The sequence below is a fragment of the Zophobas morio genome, unplaced genomic scaffold (genome assembly GCF_036711695.1).
Source record: "Zophobas morio isolate AGI-343-1 ecotype UQ-CSIRO unplaced genomic scaffold, CSIRO_AGI_Zmor_V1 ptg000023l, whole genome shotgun sequence".
NCBI lineage: Eukaryota > Metazoa > Arthropoda > Insecta > Coleoptera > Tenebrionidae > Zophobas > Zophobas morio.
In genome coordinates this window covers 1434180-1459605 of record NW_026972128.1, presented here as the reverse complement: position 1 = coordinate 1459605, position 25426 = coordinate 1434180, and the positions used below count along the sequence as shown (strand labels likewise).

At 33.0% G+C, this 25426-nt stretch overlaps 1 protein-coding gene across 3 annotated transcripts in view; it reads right to left on the bottom strand.

The window, feature by feature from the left end:
• Nucleotides 1-5124: 5124 nt before the first annotated feature.
• The window catches only part of LOC135134449 (tubulin polyglutamylase TTLL5), a 23735-nt gene continuing 3433 nt past the window's right edge, over nucleotides 5125-25426 (bottom strand). For 2 of the 3 annotated variants that reach the window (XM_064063124.1, XM_064063126.1), the window contains 11 exons: nucleotides 20607-20890; nucleotides 20304-20546; nucleotides 17669-17945; nucleotides 11812-12011; nucleotides 10084-10322; nucleotides 9818-10031; nucleotides 7414-7608; nucleotides 7210-7360; nucleotides 7008-7161; nucleotides 6794-6960; nucleotides 5125-6689 (listed from right to left, as the gene is read on the bottom strand). In XM_064063124.1, the coding sequence (XP_063919194.1) occupies nucleotides 6503-6689; nucleotides 6794-6960; nucleotides 7008-7161; nucleotides 7210-7360; nucleotides 7414-7608; nucleotides 9818-10031; nucleotides 10084-10322; nucleotides 11812-12011; nucleotides 17669-17945; nucleotides 20304-20546; nucleotides 20607-20890 (2311 nt within the window). In that variant the 3' untranslated portion in view covers nucleotides 5125-6502. The remainder of the gene's footprint in view (nucleotides 6690-6793; nucleotides 6961-7007; nucleotides 7162-7209; nucleotides 7361-7413; nucleotides 7609-9817; nucleotides 10032-10083; nucleotides 10323-11811; nucleotides 12012-17668; nucleotides 17946-20303; nucleotides 20547-20606; nucleotides 20891-25426) is intronic. The other variant, XM_064063125.1, reaches the window with a different exon arrangement.

Below are 25426 nucleotides of genomic sequence, written 5' to 3'. Positions count from 1 at the left end.
CAATCTGGATGCTTAGGGTAAAATCTCAATAAACAACAAATGAAAAAGTATGTTATTTTTTAAAATTTATATAACATTTTTTGCTGTAAAAGTTGGAGATGACGTTATATGATGGGGAGGATGATTACAAACAGCGTTTTATCAACCGGAAACGAGAGACCTATGTTTTTGTATTATAGGAGTCATGAAACGTTGAGAAGCCATAAAAGTAGCCAGTCGCCCGATGAACTTGATTACAATACTTCCTTAGCTTACGCTCGAGACATAAAAAAAATAAACAATAACATTTGGATTTAATAGCTTTTGATATCTGGTATACCTAAACAGTGAGTCAATTTTATGCGGCTATTATTACCATTACATATAACCATCCACTTAAATTAATTGGTAAAAAAAATTACCCATAAATAAGTTATTGTAAAGTTATTTTTATTTACACGCGTATAATTGCACAACAATAATTGTTAGACAAATAGAATGATAAAGAAAGGCAATGTCATATTAAAAAAACAAATTACCCGTTTCGATGTAAGGTACCTTATATAAGTTAACAACATACATCTATTTAGTTATAGGTAAAATTCTAATACGGAATTTATTCTTGAAGTAAGTCGTAAATTGTAAATAGCTATAAATTCGGAAATAATTCTTTTTAAAAGGTACAAGTCAAAAATGTATTAGGCATGATTGTCAAGAAACATTCCAATTCTGTTTCAAATTTGCAAGCATTTTATGTCAAAAGCTGATTTTTGTAAACGTTCCAGTAATAAATTTCGAAGCAAAATCCACCTAAACAGATTTTGCTTCGAAATTTTAATTTTCATATTACTTTTACAACATTTTAATTTAAAAAATTAAAAATGTATCTATTATTTGTGATTATTGATGTAGAAATATCGTTTCTACAAATAAGAATACTACAAAAAATTGTGAACTCTTTTACTGGTATGCAGCGTTATAAATCTTGTTCACTAAAACTTTAGAGAAAATAAGTTCAATCATTCCCGAGAAAAAATTAAAGAAAAATGTTACTGTTTAGTAAAAAATTAAATTATTTGTTTATCGAACAACAAATCTATTTGAAATTTAAATTTGTAAAATTTCGAATCTAATAATTTGAAAATATTTGTAACATCTATAACAACCGAAAAAGAGTTGCACAAATTACAGTTGTTTTTTTTTAATTTCAGATTCATCAAAATTGTTAAGTCTCTTTTTTATTTATTTCACATTATTCTTATTGTTCTGCGCGTGAAGTTGAATACGATTTCTTTCCCAACCCCAAACCTAACGCTGAAAAGCAAAACAGCAAGGAAGTACGTAAAAACGGATAACGGTACTGTATCGATTTCTGCTTGGACATGCGGCAAATCAGCACTGAATCTAAACTATGTTTCGCTTCGCCCAAGTGCGACATGCGGCAAATCTGCACTAAACAGTAGAGGCGAAAATCCCTCGGACGCGATCTGGATATGCGGCAAACCAGTTCTAAGGTGACCTCATATTGATAAATCCAGTATAACTTTAATTAAATCATTACTGTCTTGAAATCTGAGGTTTCCAAAAAAAGTAAATGATGCATCCGTTGAACCAAAATGTCTTTCGTCTTTGTGTCTTTGAAAATGTCAGTTAAACAATTCGGATAGTTTCTAAAAAGTCAGTGGCGTAGCTAGCTCAGTGTGTTTGTAGACGTTGTAATTTTGGGGGGGAGCACGTGCTCTTGTGCCCCCCGGCACCAGCCGCCCCTGGTTATATTACGGTCTGCGCCCCTCCGCATTGCGAGGTCTGCGGGGGTGCTATTTACGCCGCTGTAAAACGTACAAGTTAACGATGATGTAAATTCGACGAACCCTTTTTACCATTCATTGTGTGTTGACATACATTATTTTATTTAATTTTCTTGTCGTTTCAAAAAATTAACACAGCAGCTGTAGTGTAATAACACTAACAACTCAAACATCTCGCCAAAATTAGATATGTAAATACAATTCAAAACCCGCGAAAAATTCAAAATGTATACCTACGTTGTGTTACGGGACCGGGTCGTCGCGACCTCGCGGTTCCAGCGGGGAAGCGTCCGGTCTTTACCCGCGTCGGTACGCCGACTTTGTTCCAGGGTGTCGGAGTGCCCTTGGGTGATGGGGTTCTGAAAAGAACCGGTGTGGGTGCTTTGTTTGCTACGGCAAAAAACTGAGCACGGGGTTTTTCGTGAATAAAAGCCTCGATGAAAGAAGAAGGTACGGTTTATTGGGGTTCTCTGGCCGTTTAGCCGCCGGGGCGAGCACTGACGACAACAGACTTCCTTGAAACCCACGACTCAACTGCCTATTGCTCTAATTTTACGTATCTTTATATGCGGCTGCTGTCGCAGCCGCGCTCCGATTAGCGGACCGCAGTGCCGCGGATCTCGGACCGCGGTGCCGCGGATCTCGGACATGCTTAAATATTATTTGAATAAAACAACTTATCTAATTCCTTAACCTAATGATCGCACTAATCAGGCCTCCAAATGTTGGCCCGGTAACAGTTGCTTTTCTTTTTTGGCGAAATGCAAAGTGGTGAACCCCAAGGTTAGGAAAGTAACCCTAAATTAAAATACTCAAATGATGCCGGCAAATTTAAGTATGAATCAAAAACCAAAGTATCGAGGGCCAAATTATAGATCACGGTTAGGGGGATCGATGGCTCCGATCAAGGCGATCGATCTCTCCAGTCAGTGTTGCCAACCTTTGTAATGACGAATTCCCTACATGGACGATAAAAATTCCCTTTTCAGCCTCAAAATTCTCTTTTGTATATAGGTAATATCCGTTCGCGAAACTCCCGCACTGTCAGTGTCAGATTTGGAAAAAATGACCTGAGTGTACTCAGTGGTAAGATGCGAAAAACCTGTACAATATGTTGCAAAATTGCAATCTAGTGACAAATTAGTAACTAAAAATAACTGTCCACTTCTACGCTTCTGGTGCTACAATTTGTTTGAATTACTGACAAGTTCTTTAAACACATTGAACACTTCAGCAACTCAAAAAGGTAAAATAGTTAATAAACATTTGATTTTTCATTCATTAATTTTGAAAATTTGAAATTCAAGGCGGTAATCATATAAACTTAAAAATCTTTTAGGGGATTATTTCTCATACCAACAGAATGTCATTCTGACAGTGCGGGAGTTTTGCGAACGGATATTACCTACCTATTACTACCATTACAAATTGATAAAATTTCTCTCGGATCAAGAAAACACTTAATCTACTAATTTCCTCCCCAAAAACAACGCTCCTTTCTTTTTAACTTCTTTTAATAATAATAATATAGTAAACAAACACTATAATTTCAAAATTGACAAGACAAAGTAACAAAAATATAGTTCTATAATTACAGTACAAATAAAGGACAAAAATCCAGCCTCTTTATCAGTGTTTAAATGAATACATTGCAACATTATGTAACTGGATGGCCTTGTGTTATTGGATACTTAACAACATCCAGTTCTGTTGCCTGTAAAAAGCTCCTAAAAACAGCAACAGCGTTTAAAGAACTCTCCCCAATCCTGTTTCTTTTTTTGGTCTTGTCAATGACAAGTTGACCTACGTTTTACATTTAGTACATTTTGTCTACTCTTGACCTCAACACACAACCAAGACCTACCAAACTATGTTGCTCTTTTCTAAGCTGAAAAAATAATGATTTATCAATTTTCACATTTTCTTTGCTGCGTTGTCAGCGTACTTAAGAATGCTTCTAAAAATTCCCCAAAATTGCCGACTTTTGTCAAAAAATTCCCTTTTTCCCTTTCTTATCCTAAAATTCCCTTAAAAGGGAAAATTCCCTGCAGTTGGCAACACTGTCTCCAGTGTGCAGTACTACACTGTGTTGAGAGATTCACGAGCTACACCACATACTCAGCCTCGCGGTGCAAGGGCTATTACCTAACTGACCGCATCATTCACTTGCCTCACGGACTGCCAGGCCTGAAGACCTGCTCATGCCACGGAAAAGTAGGTACCCCAGTCGGAATAGAATAAAAAATGGTTGTCTAACTTGCGCTAAAATCCGCCCTCCTAACATTGCTGCCATTGACCGATGACCTTCAACTTGTTTATTTTGTGATTGTTGGTAAAAGAAGTGCTAAGTTGAGAACAGTTCAGAAACTTGTCTAGGTCGATATTGCACAGAAGACTGCCCTAATCTGAAAGTCTTAAAGATTAAATGAATTACTGAAACTGCAAAGCAAATTTATCTTCGTTACGCCACATTGTAAAACATAGATTGCAAACAAGAATTTATATGACGTTAAATTATGCACTAATTTAAGTTATGCAATTTGATAGCTAAATTAAAATGAGTTCATCAACATTACATCACAGACCAAGAGAATTCATACATCACCGAAAACAAAGCACATGTCCAAGAGACCCAAGGCATACAATCCACGCGATTAAAATCAAAGCAATAATAATTGGAGGATAATTGTTCAAAATCAAATTGTGAGAAAATAATTCGAATGTAAGAAAATAAAACACATTATAGTGTTGACGGTTACGACTTATTCTAAATTTTTGGCGAGGTTTTTTTTTTATTATAGACTAAAAAATGAGCATGTACCATCATGTACAAACTCTAGACGCATCAACTGAGCTTCGTTCAGCGGAAAATTTCGCGTCGATATCATGCACATTATTTATATTAGTGGACTAAAAATGTCATTTTTAGCCATTTCCCAGTAATGCTTGATTAGTATTTACGAAAAGTTTTTGGTGTTCTTTGCGAAAAACTGTTCCCCGAGTATAATACCTCTAGACACCTGACGGTACACGTGGAGTCTTTCTGCGGCAATATACCGTCTTCGCCTGCCGATTATTATGTTGACACTTCCCGAAAAGTAATCATTTTAAGGGGTACACGCACGGGGGATTGCTTGACCACTCTAGGTATCTAATACAAGCCTATCTTACTCACAACTGCACCAAATTCGTTTTTTTTTTTTTTTTTTGTAATAGAAAGAACGGTCATTTGACTCTAGCACGAACTAATTTTACTCAACCCCCATGCAGCCATGAAAATCTTAGGTGTCAACAGTAAATAAAATTATCATTATTAAAGCCGTGGAAATTAAAAAGCTTTGATCAGAATTATTTGTGCCAATTTATTTTGCGATACACTCACCCACATTAACAATTTGCCGTGCACAAAGTATAAAAACTTAGACTGTGTACAGATTTGTCACTTTACAAAATTATCACTATTCTAGAGAATCTCCTAACTAAACAAACATGATGTAATGTAACTTTCGATTGTTTAGAAAACGTTGCCCATCAAATGCTTTGTGATAACAATAAAATCTCAATCAGAAATTTAGCAAATTTGAGCAAATCCAGCTAAGTACGAACACCTTCACGAACTCCAAGTAACAATTGTAAAGTGTAAATAAATATCACATCTAAAAGTAACTAAAAGTGACTAAGCTACTAGCTGTCAAAATGCATTCAATAGCAGTGTAACAAGTATAGAAAATAGCAAAGCATTTTCCTTCATATCACAAGAAGTGTGTAAAAAGATACTAAAGGTACTACTTCACACTATCATTTTAAAAATACAAAGTGAAGCTTGATTCGTTTCACATTTACGTATTAAAAATATTTATATGCATTCGTTTTGGCAGCAATATCAAAAAATACGTCAGGTCCAATTTCGTTAATTCAAACGTGAAATTGTCCAATAAAAGCATCAATTTACAGGGCGAGTCAAAAAGTGAGTTCCTCGGCATCTCATTCATTATTAGAAATTTAGAAAAAGTCAGACCAAATTTGTATGGTTCTTGGAGGACAATACTCTAAAATTATTTTTAACTATATTGAATGTTCTGCTCACATAAAAAAACACGTCTTAAAAACAGGACGGTCTGCGTATTTAAAAATAGTTTTAGAGTACAGTCAAAGAACCAACAACGTTCTTTGACTTTTTTCCATCTCTGATAAATTAAAGAGATATCGAGGACCGCGCTTGATGACTCACCCTGTATAAAACAAACAACAAAAATCGAAACATCGACCTAAGCACAAAATTCAAGTACATTAGTATCACCTCGAATTGTTAAGATTCGTTGACGCATAATCACAATTCTTAAAACACTGACAAACAGTAATATGATACGTAAATTTCGTGAATTGTACTCCGCTCAAGGACATGATATTAATTATATTAATACAACGTCCTTGACTCTGTTTAATAATACTAACTCTTGACTAAGAAATATGGCAGGTCTGGAATGAACCGTGGAAACTTTCGAACTTTGGCATACAAAAATAGAGTATCAAAAAATCAAATAAAACAACAGGATGATAACCACAACCGTAACTACAAAAATAAATAAGTCAACATAACAACCTAAAAAGAAAGTCTGTAACGCTTAACCAATAAATAAATACTTGTATTCTCACAAAGTTACACAACGGACAAATATGAAGCTTAAGTCGTAATTCTTAATTTGTAAAAACAATCAAGACAAGGACGAAACTTTAACGCCCTTGCTTTTAACCGATGTCTTGTGAAAAGGGGGCTTCAATCCGTACTGTTTCGGGACGTTCGGGATGCACTTGAGCACTCCTTGAAATCCCGTCTTGCCCCCGTGAGTTGGCACGGTCTGAGTAGTTTGATGGATCAAAATCTCCTCCAAATCGCACTCCCTAAAACAAACAAATAGTACACAATTTGAAATAATTTTCATATTCTCCATTTCCACATCACATTACGCGGCGGCAACCAAAAAGTATTTTTACGGTAACGCTACCTGGCATTCTCCAAAAATTCCGCGTACAACTTGGAAGGAATTTGACTAGGTTTTTCTGTCTTGTCCACGAATAAATCAGTTTCCCTGTTGTACAGATACAAAAAATCGTTTAACTGTTTCGCCACCACAGCCGCTCTATCTTTATTATCCAGATTCTGACTAGGAGCCTAAAATCGGGTTATTATTTTTCTTTGCACAGGGTGGAGCCACATACCACCTTCACGGTATAGGGGGTTCTCAGGTAACTCGACGCTTTTTGTAAAAATTTCAAGACGATTTCCATTTGGTCCTCCTGGTCAGGTCCTGCCGAAATGCGCCTCAATACGCAACCCAAATAGTGGCTAAAGGTTCGTCGGGTTTCGCATTGTCTGAAATTTGTCATTAATAATAATTAATGACAAATTAATAATTATTACGTCATTTTTTTCCCGTTTCTCAACATCTCCAGTATTTGTTTTCTCAACTCGACTCCGCGACTCTCTTTTGGGATCTTTTTGGGAATTAACGCCGACCTGTGGCCTTGGCTTAACATTCTTTCGTATCTATCTTGTCGAGCCAGAGTGGTGCCTTTAAAATTTCGGTTTATTTTGAGGTTTAAATTTGTGTTTTTCGACAAATACCTGAATCTAAAGACAAATCTCTTTTTCTGTCCAAAGAGTGGAACTTGAAGTTCGTCCTGTCGTGGGGTTTAACATGGACAGGAACGTCCGGAAAGAAGTGAGTGTAAAGGAGTAAGTTGTAATTATGGGCTCCAGAGAGGTTATAGCTGTTGAATGTATTATTATTACCGGTAATTGGAATTCCGGTTGCAGGATCTAAAATTATACAAAAGGAGGTCAAACAGTGATCTACTAATCCGATCCAAATTACTAGTAGTTGTAATGAAAAAATCTATAAATTGTAAAAGGAGAATGCGCAGCGGTTGTTTTTAGACTAAGCTAAATATTAATTTGATAAAATTGTTATATTATTTGCTACCATCGAACAAATAACTAAGGCAAAATATCTATCGGGCGCTAAAAATGTAGAATTTCACATTGGCGTTTTTTATTCGTCTCGGTTTCTGTAAAAGTCGTCGTAAAAATGTCAACAAACTCGCCAGAAGTGAACATCTCTTCTTTATATTATAAACTTCCTAAAATATCTAGTTGATTCTGTTCAACAATATTTATTTCAAGATATCACGCAATATTTGAATATGAGCTTGTCAGTTCGTGACGATTTTACTCTTGAGGAATTTACGAGAAACGACATTTCTTCACCCTTGCTAATACTATGCATGTCTATTTTTTTTAAGGTTAGTCTATTTGCACTTCTCGTTACTATCGAAAATCATAGCTATATTTTTACATATATGTACATACATATAACAAAAAAAAAATGTATTGACTATAATGCAAATAATGATAAAATATTCAATTTTCACATATATGAAAAAAATACAAAACAAAGAAAATATGCACAAAAATAAAATGCACGCACTATACCAATTCCATGTACATCGTTAAATCACTTTTTAAGTAATAAAATTATACACGAGAATCTCACCATTCAATAGTTTGAGCTGTAAACAATTTTAAAACTTTGAGAAACATCTCGACTTCCTCATGCAACTTACCAAAATGCAATTTTCTTTGAAGTTGGTATAAGAGTTATAGTACTTTTTACACTTCAACGGGCGTAGAAACGCTATTTTTAAGAAAAAGCTTCGAAGTTTGTTTTACCTCATGTCTATCGAACTTGTGAAAGCATTCCAATAAAATTTTCTACGCCTGGTTCATGTGAAAAAACAAACTATTCCTCTAACTATCGAATGACTATTCATATTTGTGATTATTTTTTTGTCATATTTAAAATTTTATCGTCCCAATGGACACAGTAAATCCGCTGCCTGGTCAAGATCCTATTGTAAGAGTAACATATAAAAATTATTTCAATATGACACGTGGATGGAAGCGGACTATTGATGTTTCGTTAACTTTTATCTATTTTTTAAACTGTAAACCAAGAAAAATTGGATATGACTTTCAAGTCTCACAAAAAAGAAAAGGAACGACACAAGCTTAAAATTACTGATAAGAAATGATATCACTTGCAGAAAAACTAGCGTAGATACGATGCAAACGATTTAATATATAAATTAATTGTACCAAATTTTAAACTTTATGTTTTAAAATTTTTAGAATATTATAGTGGAAGTGGTAAACAGGGACGCCGTAATTTAAAAATGTTTTTAACTTTGGCCGCTGTAAGAATAGCACACCGATAAAACTGCGCAAAGAACGAAAGTGAGACCGGGCGAGTCCATTTTCAAAAAGAAGGAGAGCCAGTCTCTCATTGCCGTGTGCCGCATTTCGTTTTGTATTTCATCTGTGTTTCACCAGCGCTAAATGATTTTTTTTTTGTTTCACTATTTATTTTATAAGTTTTGCAAGTTTTAAAAATCACTTCTTTTCAAAGCCTAAATAAGAATTATACATTTATATTTTCTCCAAGTCAAATGTTTATAAGTCCAGTTAGACTTATAAACATTTTATATATCTTTTAACTTTTTTTAATCTAGATTTAGAAATTAGCAAATCTGTCGAAAGAGATAAATCTGATTTCTGCTATCGTTTTCTCTGTCGCGTACACCAAGATCCTTACCCAACAAAATATATCTACGCCACTGGCGGCTTGCCCCACCTATTTTTGTGCGTAGCTTGTGATGACTCAACATGTCATTCTTTCATGGTCAAACTCTAAACCGGTGCTATACAATACAACGATAACATCAAAATATTTGAAAAGAAAAAGATTATGCCATTTCCGGAAAAACCAAAGGCGATATATCTAATACTGATGATATATATATTGCACAAGTATGTTTTTCTATACCACTCATTAACTTCATTAGAAAAGGAAAAATGCGCGCCATGAAAGAATTAACAGCGATTTCTCCAAAACTCTTACAACTAAAACTACCATTTAGGAATATATTTTTTGTAAAAAAAAAAAAAACATTAAATTGATCAAAAAACTCACCTAAATACTGCGTGTATTTCGTCCAGCTATCCACCGCCGGAAATATCCTCACAAACCCGCCCCTCCTCTCAAACTGCCCTTTTGCCATCTTAAGCACTCTCGTCTCCTCAGGAGACAAATTCAAAAAACTCGAAGACAAGCGATCTCCATTAACAGAAGAACTCTTCCTCGGTAAAGTACTGCTCAGGCCATCGGCCGAATGAACCCTTCTGCACTGCAATAAATCAACTATAACAACGTTTGGATTTTCGACAGGGTAAATTTACGTGTCCGAGCTTGAGCTTGGTGCTGTTGCTTTTTATCGATGCAGAAGTCAAACTATTTGTCGATGGTCTCAAAACGGGATCGACGGCAGGAAGTCCAACAAGGGTGAGCAGGTCGGCTAACATTGCGGATTTTAATCGCACGTCCAAGGGGCTGTCGCAACCCAAAGACGGAGACAGATTGACTTCCAAAAGCCAAGGCTTCAGGTTTGAATCGATCAAGATGTCGAACCCGTAAAGCTCTGTTTTGATGATTATTTTAATGTTTCACATACATTTCTATTTTTCAAAGACCAGTAAAAAGCGCTGCAGTTAACTATTTATAACAAAAATTTAATGCAAGGTGAATGTGACAAGAAAAAAATACTTTTTTTATTTTAGAGCTGTTTACTGGACTTCTAATTTTGAACAATTCTTTTATTTGAGACACACGAGACTATCGACTAATTCCTGAAAAAAGTATTTTTGCAAACACGCAAAAATAAATTTTCTAAAAACGAAAATATTTTAATTTTTAACATTCCTTCTAACAATTTTCATTGTGTTGCTACATGGCGGGGTGTGGAGCGTGCCTTCTCAGCTATTTTTAGGGAGAGTGTGACAACCCCAGAAATCCAACGGCTTGAATAAGCTGCAACACTCATTTTCCAAAATAGCACAAGGAAGAAGTAGCCGCTTAACGGAAAAAAGACGACTACTTCAAAAACTGACTAACTGGTAGAAATGTCCAGTTAGACTTATAAACATTTTATGCGTTTTAAACTATTGAAAGGAAGCAAAAAAACTGTCAACACAGAAAGGACTTTTTCCTACTGTTAATTCGCTATGAATAAAAAATAGGTCCAATGAAAGCAAAAGTGAAAAAAATTAACCTGACATCTTCCCAAAAATTTATCTGAGTGGAGATAGAGAACATCACCAAGGCCATTACACGTTTAATAATGGTTCATTTCCTTCAAGTATGAAATTAAAACCGAATTTGTGTTTTACTAATAATTGCTATCATTTGTTTGTCGTTGGCCGAAATTTAAATCCGGTGGGAAGCATTTTTTTTTTCAAGGAAATAGTCATGGGAACGTTATATAAATAAGGATTTTTTATTTTTTGATTTTAAATGATTTTTAATTCAATATCAATTGTAGTCAAAGGTGTCCCAATGTTTACTGATTCTTATACATACTTAGAAAACTTATAACTCATTTTTAATATACAAGAATTATTTTGAAATGTCGTCTGTTGAAGGTTATCAGTTCAGCGTATTTTTTAATTAATAACTGCTTTTTACTTATAGTACCGAAATTTTATTATTATTATTATTAATATCTTTCCCAACAGTAAAAAAAAACAAATAACAGGGAAAGATAGTTATTTTGTATGAATACTTGTTTATACAAAAACATATATGTACTCGTACCATGAAATTCTCAGGAAGAAGCGGGAATCTGGAGTCTTCTAAATTCTTAAAATTAAATGTGTTTTTTTTATATTTGAAGCAAATTGTGATTACAATAAATAAACGTTAAAACAAATAAAAAATAATTTAAAAAATTGTAGGAGAGTGGCTAAAACTGCTTGAAAGTTTTACTCGGTGTTTTAGCACATCCAAAATCGGTATGTTCACGTTTACTTCGACAGTGAACAAACTTTAAATAAAACGAAACATTCATTTAAAATCAAAATTGAATTCTGCGATTTGACTTTGACGAGAACCAGCCGTTCTGCAATACTTACCGAAACAATTACAAGGGTTAGGCACGAACATTTTACAGGCAGAAATAACCGAATTCGCTGAAGCTAAAATCGCTTTGATAACAAGATCTTCGACCTGCGACATCAACAAAGCCGTATTCTTTCCCTCTGCCTTCAAATGCCTTAATAGCGCGCTCAAAGTCCACTTATGGCCTACGTTTTCAGCACTTGGGTCATCAGATCTGAGCGAGCAAAAAAGGAAGAACGTAAAAATGCGATAACGACTTCTGGTACACATTTTCAGGTATAATTAAACCGGCATGCAGTGGCAGTTCCTTGTAATTACCCCCCAAACAAAAAGTGGCAAATTCCTTCATAAAGCAACGCGTACATGTCGCACGTTACGACAGAAACACGAATACGTCGAGTGTTTCACTTAAGGAGTGAGATTTCCAGAGCAGTAAATCCGATTACGTGTTCTCTGAAAGAGGCTCGTGACAACATGAAAAGTTCGCCCTCGTTTCAGAGTGACTCAGCTGACATTTTCAGTAAAATGTATGGGTCGAATAGTTTCGTTCCTGTTGACAACGTGGGGACTTTTCGTTGCAGGATCTATGATAAAGCGACCGTATCGGCACGGGTGATGCGGGTAGGATACGGTAATTTGTCAAGAGTTATATCTTGAGAGCTTATTTATGGAAGTCAATAAATTCACGGACAGCTAGTTTTCACATGGGAAATTTTGCAGCTGTTATGACTTTCCCCATTTGCTCAAGGTGAATGGAGCTTCAACAAGTTTCGTTTGGAAAAGCGGTTCGGTTCCGCAAAGGAATTTCAACCTATTTTCACTTTTACACATTTGCTTCTAATTTATACATAACAATAAAAATTGGATCTTTTCAGAACGATCTGTCTATAGGTTTAGGAAACCCATTTCGACAAACCATCACAATGTGGAAACTGATTATAGAATAAATTGACCTAATTTTAAAACCGACTAAAGAAAATACTAGAACAAGTTAATTATTGTTCCTAGTTTTGTTTGTTCCAACGATATTTCTTTGTATTTCTAACAATTTACCATTGAGCATCCATTTAATCATCGTATTTTTAATAATTTTTCATTTATTTACACTTTGGGGTATATAAAGTAATACTTATTCGTGAAAACATTTCCAAAATGCGTTTTTTGCTTCAAAACATCAATTTTTCCTGAACAGGTAAGATGATTTTCTTTCATAAATCTTTGTTATAATAAGTGTTTTGACTGAAAGCTGCAGAAATCATGTTTGCAGTGAAAGGACAAAATTACTGCGAAGGGTCTACAGGTTAATTACAGCAATTAAAAGTCTATGAAACTAACTGTGCAATAAAAACATTTAGAACAAACAAGTGTCAAAGATAAGTTGGAGTTGTGAATCTTGTCCTGTTTACAATTTTGATCAACGATTTTATAAACTCATTACATGACTTAAAACAGCATTCCAAAAAATGGTGTCTATATGAATCGTAAGTGCTCTAAGAGGAAAAGGGTTATGAAATAAAATAATTACTTAGAGCATTGAAGATTCAAAATGCAAACCAAAAAATAACAGAAGATTTGGCTGGAAGCTTTATAGATATCAGCGAACACAGAACCATAAAAATAATAAAGGAAAACAAAATAAATACCTCACGAAAAGAGAATGGTTTACAAAAACGTGGGACAGTGCAATTATTATGATCTTGGGCGCAAAAGAAAGTTCATGGACACAAGGAAAAGTATGCGTAAGAGCGTGGCGTAATTTATTTATGATGTGTATGAACATAACTGAGTTAAAACACCCCATATATAAGAATTTTTGCGCTTCAGAACTTTTGTCTATTTGAGTATGTAAAAAGATCTCTTATCATCAAAAAATCATATGTGATTTTGTTATTCAAAAATGTTATAGTCGTCACAAACAACTCTACTTCCCAAGACGCAGAAAAAACCTAATTGACTTGTCTGACCATTTCTATAAAATATTTTTAAGCTTCATATTGTCACCGACATTCCATAATCAATTTCCACACTATATTAAACCCACCAATTTTCTACTGTAATAGAAAGATATAGATCAACGGTGTGGCTATACTAAGTCTTATTAGTCAAAACAACTATCCTATCTAAACGATTTTATCGTAGATGGCGAAAGTTGCGGCAATCAATTTAATCTATACTGCATGAATAGCACACTGTTGTAATTAATCAAGTTTTTTCGTCGACTCATCGTTGGAAATTGTATCAGAGAAACATGTGACCCCGAAAAGCTGCCAGAAAAGATATCGTTAATTGGAAATAAATCTCGTGATAAATGAAAAGTGATGCTTTAATAGCGACGGAAAAGTAAAAAAAATGATGATCCAAACGATTATAAAATATGACAACTCATATCTGTTTGTAATTTTTTAAGACTGAGATATTAACACACCTAATTATAGCAAACAAAAAAAAGGCTTTTAAAGTTTACTTAACCTTGTGCATTCCTTTGACATACGAAAGATGTGATAATATATACACATATGGTACACAGACAACAAGTATTTAGGTAAACTTCATACGCGTAAGCAAATGTGTGAAAAAATTCAGGGCAACGAAATAGAGGCTTGTTCGTAGTGATTCTTTTTTATTTTGCTTTTATCATTCCAGGTAGATTGTGCTTTTAGAGTTTTATAGATTTCTCAGAGGTGCGTTATCATCACATTTAAAATTGTGCAATAATTGATTTTAATGTCACAATATTATCAACCGTTTTAAAGTGGACTGACTTATTTAGTTGCGAATCACAATCTAAGTCAACGGATAACTTAATTTTTTTCAATTAAATTTAAATTTTCTTGAATAAATCAACAAGTTCACAATAAATTAAGAGCTTCCTGTAATAATGCTGTTGCTCGAAAAATATAAACAAATATTCTTATCACGTCCACATTTTAATACAAACAATTTTGGTCTTAGTCATAAAAAAGTTTCATATAGGCAGCAGGTTACTGTTTATCGACACATGCGTTAAAAATCAATTCAAACACACTATGAACAAGATAGTAAAAATTAATCGATGAAGCTAAAAAAATCTAAAAGAAAAATCAGTGTGATGTGACTATTCATTAAAACATATCTCCGAACCTCAAAAATTATTAAAATTTAGACGTGAAGAAAATTTCATCGTTTTCATTTCCAAACTCCTGCAGGAAAGCAAAACTCAGCCTGGAAATTTAATTACATTATGTGTCCGTAACATATGGCACATAAAATCAATTTGTTAAAAAAAAAAATACAAAAAATGTCTCGATCTTTAGATGATTTAAAATTTTTGAACATTGAATTTTTGGATTATGTTTTGACTAAAAATTTGTTTTAAAGACATTTTGGTGTATCTTCAATTCATACTAAGCATAACTGAGCCAGAAAAATTTAAAGCTAAAAGTGGTTTCACGAAATTTGTACACAAAAACTGTTTATATTTTTGGCAATAATTTTTTTTAACGAGTACTAAACTCAAATTATTCGGCATATCCCAGATTAAAAATACCAGGTCTTATTTATAAACTTGAGCCAATACTTTTGCTGTATTTCTAATCCTTACTTTCCAATTACATTTTTAAGTGCTATTTTGTACAAAGAAAATAAATTTGGTAGAGTGGAAATACTATGAAAAGCACATATTAAGTCATCACAACCTGTCACCTAGCCTTTGACCACAGCCATATCCGTTGAGTTCAAAAATGTAGGTGATATAGCTTGTATTCTGATTTAATACTCGTTTGATGACAATAGTGAGTTTTTGACGATGGTGTGAAGATGTGGTAGGACGTATCCGAGTTGCGCCCGCTACCTGAGTTTTAGAGCTCAAAAAGTCCGAATTGCGCACATTTTACTGTAGGTGAATGTTTCGAGTTGCGCCTGCTACCTGGATATATCACACCTACCCCGTTTTATTCTCCATGAACTAGGTAAAATTTCCTCGGAGGTTTCTTTTCATAATCTCTAAGAATGACGTTTTTCTTCATTAAAGAAAACCAAATTTTTATATAAACACAAATTTCTTTAATATTTCGAAAAGGTAAACCTATTAGGATGACAAGAACTAAATGAGTTATTAAGTATATTTCGCGTGAAACGATTTGCAAGCATTTGTTGTTGCTCCTCAAAATTCTGCACTGTGGACCCACATGATACGAGGAAACAACAGCCCATTACCATCTGTGTAGATTATATATAAATAGGTGCACGAATTTACAATCAAACTGAGGAAAATTTGATTACATAAAACATAGCAGGTTAACATAATTTATCTACTATGTAATTGAACTGAATATACATTTGATATGTACATTTTAGGTAGGTGTAGAGTAATATTACTTACTATAAGAATGGCACCTCAGTAAAACTGTGCATTCGTCAATTTATTTTTAGAGTTCATTTCTGTGATCATTTATATTTAGGTAATTGAAATGTCTTATACTGACGCCACAAAACACTGCATTTTTCAATGGAGAGTAATTTTTACCTGCATTGTAGAGTCTAAGAACGCGGTAAGGGAGCATTCAGGTAGTGGGCTCAATTCGGACATTTTCCGAGCGGTGAAAGGGCGCAATTCCTATTTTTTCAGGTCATGTGCGCAATTCGAACTCCCCTGATAGTTTACTTTCCTCGGAAATGAAAGCAATTTTTGTTTTAAAAAATATATTACATATTTTTAAAATGCACTAGTGCGAAATTTATAATACGCCACAATATAGTTTAAAAGTGTATTATACAATACAGAAATTAATGTTTTCAATATTATTTAAAAAAAAAATCTATTCCAAGTGAAACGGAAAGTGTTATGATCAAGTTTAAGATATAGGTATATTACTAAGAACCTTTACTTTGTAGATTCATTTTATCTACAACAGTCCCATACAGTTTTTTATTTGATATATTTATAAATAACATAAAAATCAAATTTAGAAAATCATGCAAATACTACAGAAAAAATTATACGATTATATGAAATCCACCAAATTTATCAAATTTTTATCTTTATCTTTCATTACTTAAACTGCTATATATACAGGGTTATTCAGCTAAGATGTATATCTATCCAATTGTGGTAGGCGAAAATGACCAACATTTCAAAAATATAAATGTTTCATCTCACACAAATAGTCTGCGCATATTATTTTAAATAAAAAACACTACATTTTTTATGCATTATTACTACCCACAATTCTTACAAATCAGCACACTGTAAGTACTCATTTAGAACACAAATGATAATAATGTTTCTGAACATATGTAGATTTGAAATTAAACACAGAAAACGAACATTAAATATTTTGATTTAAATAACTCATCAACTTGTAACATATGCACAATTACTGTGCAACTTTTTCCCGTCGAAGCCTCGCCTACATTAATACCACTTTAATTTCAAAAATTTTCACACCGCTTCACAAATTGGACGTATCCGAGAAATTTAAATTAAACGCTAATCAGACCGTATCCACTCGCTTTCGAGTAAGCGGAACATTGTCAGGAAAATGACTAATTCAAAACGTATTACGCAAGTACTGTCAGGAGCGGGATTACACTACGATTACCGTAGCAAAAGCCATGTTAAAAAAAACAACCTAATACCTACAGTAACGCAACATTTTCGCCAAATTTAGCTTTTTGCTGTAAATATTATATTATTACCGCCACGAGTACCCAATTACACGATATGTGGGAATCTTTCACCTCCGAGAATTCCCCACAGGAATGCCACTGCACGTTAAGCTAAAGTATCAACCTTGATAATCCCGGATGGTGAAATATAAACAGTTTGTCACCATTCGGTTGATATTTTTGTCAGTTTGTTTTAAAAGTTTTTATGTGGAAGTGTATACTTACTTGACGTAATCACTATGATACTTGTTAATACTATAATTACAGAGGTGCATACAGGGGTTCCACAGCTGTTTATGACTAGAATCGTATTTAACGGTAGCAAACCGTACTAGGCCTTCTTCGTATATGTACACTAGCAACGGATCAAAAGAAGTAACAGCTACGTATAAGCGTAGGTCACACTTATGACCTGCTACTAAAAGGGGTTTCGCTATGTATTTGGCCACGACAACGGGTTCTTCTAGAGGCACTTGATTTGGTGTTTCAACAATAAAAATACCTGAAAGTACGCATTTTCTACCACTATTCGTAAGTCTGGGGACGACACATCTCAATTCGTACAAAAAATTCAGAAGATTTTCTTTCAAGATACCAAAATAAGTAACGAATGAAATTAGTAGAATTTTCACTTGTAGTTTTTATCTCTTAGGTTAAACAAAAATAGTCAATATAATGAAAGTTTGGTCATTGGAATTAAAACAATTTTAAAAATTTCATGAACTTTTGGTTTTCGAGCTACTATAACTAGAATGTAATCGAAACCGTAACAAAATAAAACTACAGATATCCTATTCATACATTACCACTTGTGCGGTAATATAAAATGTACTATAACCATATAATTTATCTTACTCCAATGAATGCGATAAATGATATAACCGTTTTTTTAATAGAAATCAGAATATTTTTCGTTTATATATTTCACACATAATTTGGTTTTAAACAAAATTCTGAAATCGTAGATAAAAACATATATATTATTACAACTAGTTATAATGAACTTTATACATCAGTAAAATTCTACAAACTTAAGAGTATGTGGGTAATAAAATGTTTTAATATACAACTTTACCTTCTAAAACATTATTTTAACTTTTGTATTATTATTAATTGCCCACACAATCTTTCTAATGCGATATTTTAGAGCTTCGCATGTTGTATTTGGCAACTGTAAATCAAGCTGAAGTTTTTTTAATTATGATTTTGATTTTCTCTGTAATGTTTCCCTTAAGGATGCCGATCATTCAAACAGAACGTCTCATTAATCATTACTTAATCTTACAAAAGACATCTTTTTGTTTAAAAAAGTTGCGATTAAACTTGAAACCGTCAGCTTCGAAGTTTCGAGCTGCGATATTATTCATACAAAAAATCAAAGTTTTACGAGCACCATAATGTTTTAGATACGGAGACTATATGTCGCGACGCTTATTTATGGAGCACTATATGGCAACTCTTGAAGCTTAAACTAAAAAATTGTAATAAAAGACTTATAGTCATGTAAACAAAAGATAAAAGACTATAACGACGAATTCTAACGTCATAGTAGTGTCTATTTACTCACAGCGAGTAAATAATACAATTAAAGTTGTAATATTAATTTTTTGATGAATTTAACAACGTAGGAGCTAAGAAGTAACGATTAGCTATATGAGAATTTTTGGCGGCAAATGTAATTTATCTTAAATTCAAGCACTGTTTGCAGTTGCGCCTAAAAAATAACATGTCTTACCAGATAATTAACGTTTGAATGCTTTTACTTGTTTACAGTATTGTTTTCGACTGCACTATCTACCTGTCACTCAAGACTGACCCATTGAACACAAGCACAATTGCTCCAATATTAGAAATAGGAGCTTAGGCATAAAATATCATATGATCGTAAAAAAAGTTCTCTAGTAGGCCACGAAATTTATGTGTGTTGACAACATTATTTTGAAAATAAATTTCATGGCCTACTACAGAATTTTTTTTTTGATCATATGTTACCAGTCTGATTTCAATATCAACAAGACTGATTTTTAATAAATTGAAAAAACTTCACATTCAGTCATACAACGTTAATCAGTTTAAGTCTAAAACGGAGATTTTTTCGTCAATATTTACTTAAATGGGACAGTTGCATGCATACAAATTCGAATTCTTTATGAAATATAGACGATACTGACTCAGACAGTAAAATGGATGTGAATTTAGATTCGAATCAGTTTCTGAACCAATACTGGCAGTTAAAGAAAACAGGTCCCTAATGTTTAAGATAGCGCAATCTACTGCTTTAGTTTGATTTAATTTTAATAACGAAACAAATTCCAAATAAGCTGACGGCCATGTATCAATTAGGTTTTTTTGTGTAGAACAATAAAGATTTATTATTATAACCACACAATAAAAACATTCCCTGTGAGTGCTTAAAAAAAAATTCACATCAAATTATTATCCAATTGTGTTATCGTAATGGATATTGCAAAGTGAACCTCAATGTTTTTTTTTTTCGCTTAGTACAAAGAACTCAAAAAATAGTTATAACTTTAAAAGCGCAATTTTATAATCATTCGCTGCGCCTTTCATATGTCGCAGAAGACAACATGAACTATAGAAATTTATTGTTTATGCAAACGAATAACAGACATTGATTACAACAGGTCGATAAACTTCGTTCAATTTTATAAATGAAAAAGTTAACAAATACGACCAATATTATTATTATGATTTGCTGTTTAACTTTCGAATTTGAAATCATTACTTAACAAACAACTTCTTTTCACGTTTCCTTTTACAAGCCGGCCAATTTCATTCAACAACTCTTTGTACGAACCCGAGCAAGCGTCCCCCAGATATTAATCTAGCAAGCTCTTACCTCTCCCTCTGCTTGAAGCTACAGGCTTGACAATCCAAGGACCTTTGATCCTGTGATGCGTCGTACACAACTCCCCATATTCCGTCGGCATGACGAAAGTCTGGGGTATGAAATTGAAATGTTTGTAACCTTTGGCATGCTGTAATCGTTCGATATTTTTGTACAGGCGATCCTTACGCGTCAGCTCGTAGGACCGAGGGAAATGATTGACTCTTTGGTGTGGGGCCATGGCTCTCAAGGCGCCTTTGTTTCACAGAAACTTTCAGTTAGTAATTGAATAATCGGATGTTAATGTCAACGGACCTGGCTTCGGGTGAGATCCGGTCCATAGCAGGTTAAAGTCCATCGAATTCGGCGGCACCTCGACAATGCCGTGGCATTCGAGGAGTTTCGAAAGGAGTTTAGTTTCGGCTTGTAAAACTTTGTAGGTGATGTGGAGCTTGTAGCCCGGTTTTTCTTGAATTGATTGTGGGGTGCAGTTGGCGAGGGCTGAGCTTTTGAATACCAGAGAGGCATTGCGGCAGCCCAGTGTGCCGCCGAGCAACCAGGTGTCAGGTGGCAGGGTTGGCTCGTGGGTGATTATTTTACTGTGTGATTTATAAAGAACGAGTGGTTACGTTACGTTCTTTGAAAGTATGAAAAGCAACAATTAAAAAATAATGTTCCAAATTTTCATAATTTTCTATTATTTGTAAAGCGAAAAACATAATAGAACTGGCAATTTTTTTTTTTTGCATGTTGAGACAGTCTGGTTTTAAGCATCTAATAATAGTAACAAATGCTACGCTATCGCTAAGATATTTTTCAATAATTTACTTAAACCGCCATTTATGAAATTAATAATAATATCATTAAACTTTCAAAACAATAATGGTAAAATGATAGATGGTAGTGCTTATAGAAAATAGTAATTGTTGATTAACATCACAATAGTTTTTAAATGTTTAGCGATTTTGTAAACATGAGGATTATTAAATTGTGCTTGTGCAGTACTATTTTTGTAATACACTGTTTAAAATATTTGTTAAAAATTTAACGATAAATTACTTGATTTATGATTTTTTATGCTATACATATAAATTTCAATCCTTCTTCCTTCAAAATAATTGCACACATTTAAGAAATAATGCAACGGGTGTTCAGTAGAAAAATCACTCAGAATAGGCGTTGGAATATCTTTTGACAGAAACGGAATGTCTGTTCTTATAACATACAACAGGTTATGTTTCTGCCAAATGGATGAACACCCGTTATAATAGAGGCACAATTAATTTTTTACGTAGTCACCAAACTGAAGCAACAGTCTTAAATCTGAATCCAGTTACAAAAATTAAATGAGTGAAATATAAGCTAATTAAACCTAACAACAATAAAGTTTCTTTAATATTAAGGCCAACAACACTTAGTGGAGTCATAATGCTATAGATTCTAGCAATTTTCAATAAAGATGTATTAAACACTCTTAAATTTTATAAGTCCACCAAGAGATCAAACCAAATTTAAATTAAGTTGACTTTTTTAAAGAAATTTCGAAAGATCTAGGCGATAAGTAAAATGTACTTAACCATGTAATTATTTTCACGAATTTTGGCTTCTGTTAAGTTCAAGCATTAAAATATTTTAATTAACGCGCTAGCGAGAAATTTACAACAGTCAACCAATCTACCACAAAGAATTATTTATAACTATATCAAATCGAGCTTTTACCAACCCACATCCGCGTCAGAATGAACGAGCACATTTAAAAAACATATGTGTCTATTGAGAGCGTGATAAGCAATAGAATAACAAATTAAAAAATTATATTCTTGTTGAGCACCTGAAAACCAGCTCAATGAACATTGTGAATGAATTCCTTTTTTTCTTGTTTACGTTCAATTATCGCAAATTTGTATATTTATTTTTATTTATAACAAGTTGAAGGTAAAATTCAAAAAACTTTGGCAATCGCCCGTAACAAAAATTTTGAAAAAAATCTGAGTTAAATTGGGTAAAAGTTTTTAATAGTTTTAACTGTTAACCTCGTGTAGATGATAAAACGCTAGCTAAAATTTGTCCGATCAACAATTTGATGACACCATCCCATAGTTTTGCTGTGTAAATCCTATTTAAATTTTATAAAATGGGACGTCTATTTTTTCGGAAAAAAAATTAAAATTTGTATAACATTTTATAATTTCGCTTAGACACTTCAAATCTTGCAAATAATTTAAAGTGATCGTAAGCATCGTAAATTGCGAATAAAAATGTATTCGTTTATTCTCTCCAAAAATGTGATGACGTCATTTCAAAATTTTGGTATATAAATCCTATCTTAATTCTACAAAATATTATGTATCTACACTACTTGTCATTTATCAACGCATCCATATTTTTGTAGTTGCTTGTACAAAATTAATAAAGGAAGCAATAAAATTCAATTCAAAAAATTCACTTGAAGTTCAAGCATATCAACATGCTTTTTTACTTGTAGTTTATTAATCCGCATTTATTTTTATTTTATATAAGAAATAAAATTAAATAGAATTCCCTGCCTTAAATATTCCAATTTATCTAACAAATTGGATTTACTTGATTGTTTCAGATGTGAAGAAAGTTCTGTCCAACTAATTTTAGAATAACTTTAGACAAATTTTATTGACGTGGATCGAGAGTAGAGTTTCGGCTAAAACATACTAAATAATACTCTTTTTTTAAAGAAACAATTCTTCAATTTTTCTTTACACATTGAAAAAATCAAATTTTATCCACCTTAACTGTGAAATACATGACTTTTACAGATTTCAGTAAATTTTTTGTTCCTCATTTTTCCTTATGTGTCAGAGTTGAAAAAAAATAGGTTTCTTTTTAATCAAAAATCAATTATTTTTTTAAAATACGATTTTTTTTTTACTTTTTCAGCTATATAGAATATTACCGACATAATAGCAAAAGCTTTCAAAATGTATGGATTTATTTTTCGAAATGGTTGTGAGTTCTCCAATCAGAACACTCTAAAAATTTTGTTCTATTCCTTAATCAGATCCCGACTGGAATATGGTATTATTACTTGGTCGCCAATTTACGATGTTCACAGAGTCAACCTGGAGGCTGTTCAGGGAAAATTTTTGAAATTTTTAGACTTCATGGAAGATGGTGCATAAACTTCTCGTGGATTTAATCACGACATTCTACTAGGAAGATTTAACTTTACAGCTCTTATTAGTGTGCGTCACAACATTCTAATTATACGTTTTTTGTATAGTCTTCTTAACAATAAGGTTGACTGTGCTGCACTGTTAAATAAGATAAATTTTCTGGTACCGCGTCCTAGTATTCGCCAATACCGGTTATTTTATAAACCTTATTCGCGCAAAAATGTTTTATTTAGATCACCAATTTCATTGATGTGTTCTTTGTACAATAAGACAGCTGATAAATGTGACATTCACTTTGATTCTTCTAGTTATATATGCTTTTGTATTCTTAATAGTTTTTTATTATATATAATTAAGTTATGATTTTTGTTAACATGAATTTATTTTTATTTATTCGTATGATTCCTGTAATTGGGATGACCTGTTGGGATGAATAAACTATTATTATTATTATTATGACTCAAAAAGTAACAAAAAAAAAATCGAGTTAAGAGAGAAAAAAAAGTTTTAATTAGGTTTATTAAGTTTTTGATAGCACTTTATATAGTACTGAGTTGTTTTCATTTTCTGCATATTTTAACATACATTTAAAAGTATGCGACTCCCTGTCCATGTTAGAATTGTGCTTCTACCAGTTTTCAGCAATTAAGAGGATTTATTGTCATTTACGTTGCCAAACAGTAATAATGTTATTTATGTTTACAGAGTTTACCTGAATATTTTTAATTAATGTTTTGTTATACTCGCTCTTAAAACAAAAAATTTCCCTCGCAGTACAGCGCAACAAATACAACTTCTTCGAAAAATGATAAAATCTAAGTTTGCGAATTTTATTTTTTTCATAGCTACTAAATAAATAAAATGAGGCGGATTCATAAACCACAAGTTTGGGATTGTTATTTCATAAAATTTAAACAGTATTTACTATGCATCATTGGGATATCTACAGGATATTCCTAAATTACAAATACAATCCGTTCAATAGTTTCGGAGATTAACTGTCTAATAAAATCAGCAAAGACGTGAGAGGATAGGCAAACAAACGGAAACGGGAAAATTGGCGTTTTATTTTGTCGGAAATATTTTATTGTAGCCAGTGTTCAATTTATTGTGATTTAAACTGCATTTAAAAAGGACGTAACATGCATTATATTTCCGTAATTTAAAAATAAAATTAAAAAAAAAATTGGTCTAAAGAGTTTAGACAGTACTTCCCTCACTGTCAGAAACCTTACAACTGCATGCCTATTATGTTTTTTTTTCTCATTACATTTTTGTAGCGGGGCAATTTAAAAAAAAAATGCAATGACGTCATCAACATTTTTGCAAGGACACGTATATCAGTTAGGATGGATGTAGTGTAATACTAAAAGTAAAAGTACTATATTCCCAAATTTTCGGGAAACAGTTTACTCACGTACGCCACGAGTATTAGCAGAGGCGACTCAAAATCATTTACGTATAAGCATTCTTAATTTAAGACAAGACAAATGAGAGTCAAACAGAGAAACTGCAAACAATACCGATGGACTTTTTTATTGCTTCGACTTCCGCTTGGACATTGGATTTTATTTTAATTTTTGATCGTGTAATTCACAATTGGTTGATTATAACTTGTCTATACCACATTCACGGAACCTAGTCAGCGCAACAAAACAAATGCACGTCTGTAATGTTAAAGTAAATATAAATAAGCGTGCTACGCCTATGTTTCAAACGAGTTTTTACTTTACAAAATTTTGTGTCTATTAAATTGGGTTAGTCCAATGTAATACTAATAGTAACAGTGTTGTATCTCCAAATTTTCGGGAAAATGGAGTGAACTATTCCTGATTTAATCAATAAAATAAAATCACGCATTCATTAATTTTTTTGAGTCACCCTGTATATGCAAATCCAAAAAATATGAATGGAATGATAAATTACAAGTATTGTCTCATCATACTTTGCACATTTAACATAGGATTTATTCAGCAAAATTTTGAG